The sequence below is a fragment of the Haliaeetus leucocephalus genome, unplaced genomic scaffold (assembly GCF_000737465.1).
Source record: "Haliaeetus leucocephalus isolate CR32 unplaced genomic scaffold, Haliaeetus_leucocephalus-4.0 Scaffold251, whole genome shotgun sequence".
Classification (NCBI taxonomy): Eukaryota; Metazoa; Chordata; class Aves; order Accipitriformes; family Accipitridae; genus Haliaeetus; species Haliaeetus leucocephalus.
The window spans coordinates 8,265,679-8,268,094 of NW_010972687.1; the positions used below are offsets into that span (position 1 = coordinate 8,265,679).

General features: G+C 41.5%; 1 protein-coding gene across 3 annotated transcripts in view; it reads right to left on the reverse strand.

The window, feature by feature from the left end:
* Nucleotides 1-2,416, reverse strand: part of AAED1 (AhpC/TSA antioxidant enzyme domain containing 1) — a 4,080-nt gene that overhangs the window by 1,418 nt on the left and 246 nt on the right. The window contains exons 2-3 of one of the 3 annotated variants that reach the window (XM_010568683.1): nucleotides 1,885-1,953; nucleotides 318-371 (exon numbers count right to left, since the gene is read on the reverse strand). In XM_010568683.1, the coding sequence (XP_010566985.1) occupies nucleotides 318-371; nucleotides 1,885-1,953 (123 nt within the window). The remainder of the gene's footprint in view (nucleotides 1-317; nucleotides 372-1,884; nucleotides 1,954-2,416) is intronic. The other 2 variants (XM_010568685.1, XM_010568684.1) reach the window with 2 other exon arrangements.

The following is a 2,416-nucleotide window of genomic DNA, read 5'->3' on the forward strand; positions in this document are numbered from 1 at the left end:
CCCCCCGATTTGGAAACCTGTGGATTTGTCATGTTAAATTAAAGACCAAAAATTTTTCACCCCAAAGCTTTTACTAAAACAAAGCTACCAGTGAAATCAAGAAAAGATGTTTCCTTAGCAAGCCCCAGTGGTTTTTAAACTGAAAGTTTTAGTTATTTGCTTTATTCATGTACGACTATTAGAATTGCTTCATGAAAAAGAATACTGTCCTCTTTGTGGTTGCAAATGACCATCTTTTCACTCAGAGCAAAATCCCTCAATGCAGACCATTAAGACACAACAGAGGATACAATGCATTTAATAACTACTTTATTTACCTTGATGTGATGATAAGATGACTGTCCAATAACTATAAGCCTCACATTTGCTTCCTAGAACAGAACATGGGTATTGAAACTGTAAAGAGGAGCTTGGTGTTTCTGCATGGCTGCAAAACATTATCAGAGTCTGTTGTCCTGAGTTAAAATTATTTGAAATTAACATCGCTTACATATTTGGAGCCTGCACCTTTGTCTATCACCTACAGTTAGCAGCTACATTAATTTATTAAATGAAAAAATGATTTTTAAAGATACTTTTAAAGTTACAGATGTGTAAACTTTTAAGTTTTCTGTAGCATAATCTTTTCAATTGATTGCAACCTGCTATGGTTTTGGAAATTCAAAATTTCCACTCAGTTGCACCTGCATCTAAAGAAGCAGCATGCAAATATTGGTGCACATACAAGTACATCTGTGATTTACATATATGGATGCTCATTAATAGATCTAACTTGCATCTGCATGTACTGCTGTCTTTTGCAGGTGCAACATTAGGCCTGAGTCTAAAATAGAGACCAAAACGTTAAGTTCCTTTAGATGCCAGTAAAATGCTTAATAAAATTTAAGGTTGTTTTAATATTAAGGTAAAATACTTGCCTTTCCCACATAGAATCATTTTGCTTGTTATGAAAAGAAACCCTCCTAAAACCAGAATACTCACACTAAGAAAAGCATGAATGGTTTTGATTCTCTGTATAGATTTATTTGAGCAGCCAAATTAAGAAAATGTTATTCTGAGTAACACTGATCAAGCTGCTCGGAAAAAATCTGTCCTGAGAAGGGGAGCTGACAAAGAAATTGCCCAAGTTCCTAGTCTATCTAAGGCTTGCTGTCAGCAAGGAGCTGAGTCTTTGTCATCAGCTATGCTGCTGTTGGGAATAAAATACGACAGAATTTCAATCAGCAGCCTTGAACAGACAGATTGACCTTCCACATTTAGCAGGGGATCATTGTCTTTCTGTGGTATCTCCTACCACCCAACAAATACCCATCCATAGCAACCTCTGCCCACTCCATTTCTCCTTTCTGTCACTATGTCACTCCTGTTTGTGCAGCTGCCTGGAGAACAGGTCACACAACTGATGCAGCTTACAAATAACTGTAGAAGAAGATACTATTTTTAATCCAGATCAATTTCCTGAACTTGTTCCATGCACAACCATCAGTCGGCCATACAGGCATAATGGAAGAAAGAGCTACTGCCCTTTTGTTAGTTAGTGGTCGGGAGAAGACAGCTGCCCAGGCTACTACTAATACCAAAAGAAATGCCTGTCAGGTGTTGTCTAACTGTTCAGAACACAACAGAAAAAACAGCACCCAGCTAATGGGGCAGGGAGAAATAATGCTGCTGCAACAGAGCATGTAGTGTAATAAATCCTTTCCTGCATCTCCTAGGCAGGAAAGGCCATTAAGGCTATTGTAGCAAACAATGAAAGCGCTAACTTTCTTCTGAGCCTTTTTTTGATTCCTAGAAGGTTTAAGCCTCACGCGAGCCTGCAGCGGGATGTAACAAATCTGCTCGACTACAGCAAGCCCATGTAGGTATTGAGGGCAGAGTACTCACTTGTAAAAACGCCTCGGGGACTTTTGCCAGGTCTTCTACATACTCCTTACAGGTGTAACATAAAAAATTCTGCAACATAGCCAGTTGGACGTGTCAGACACAGACATAATTGCTTAGCAATGAAGCATCAGACTCTGACCTGTGGCCAAAACCATTTTGGAGGTGATCGGGAACTGGGGAGAGGGAAGATGGCAGTTCTCTGAAGTCACCAAATTTGGATTAGGATTCCAGTTTAATCCAAGCCTGAACAAGGACACCGGGCTTGGGGCCTTGCTAGTATTTTTATCTCTGGATATTTTAGGAACGTGGGTCTGGCCTGCCAGCTAGGGAATCGGGGGACACACCATACTTGTTTCCCTAAACTCACGGTTGGAGAATTGTTTCCTTCCAGGTGACGACTGCATCATTCCACCCAGGAACGGGCGTTCTTCGAAGCAGACCCGACCTGCTCCGTGCTCTCCTTTCTCTCTAGGGCTCCAGCCTAGCTCGAGTCAACCCCCCGCGCCGCCTCCCCAGCCCCGCTCGCAGCCGA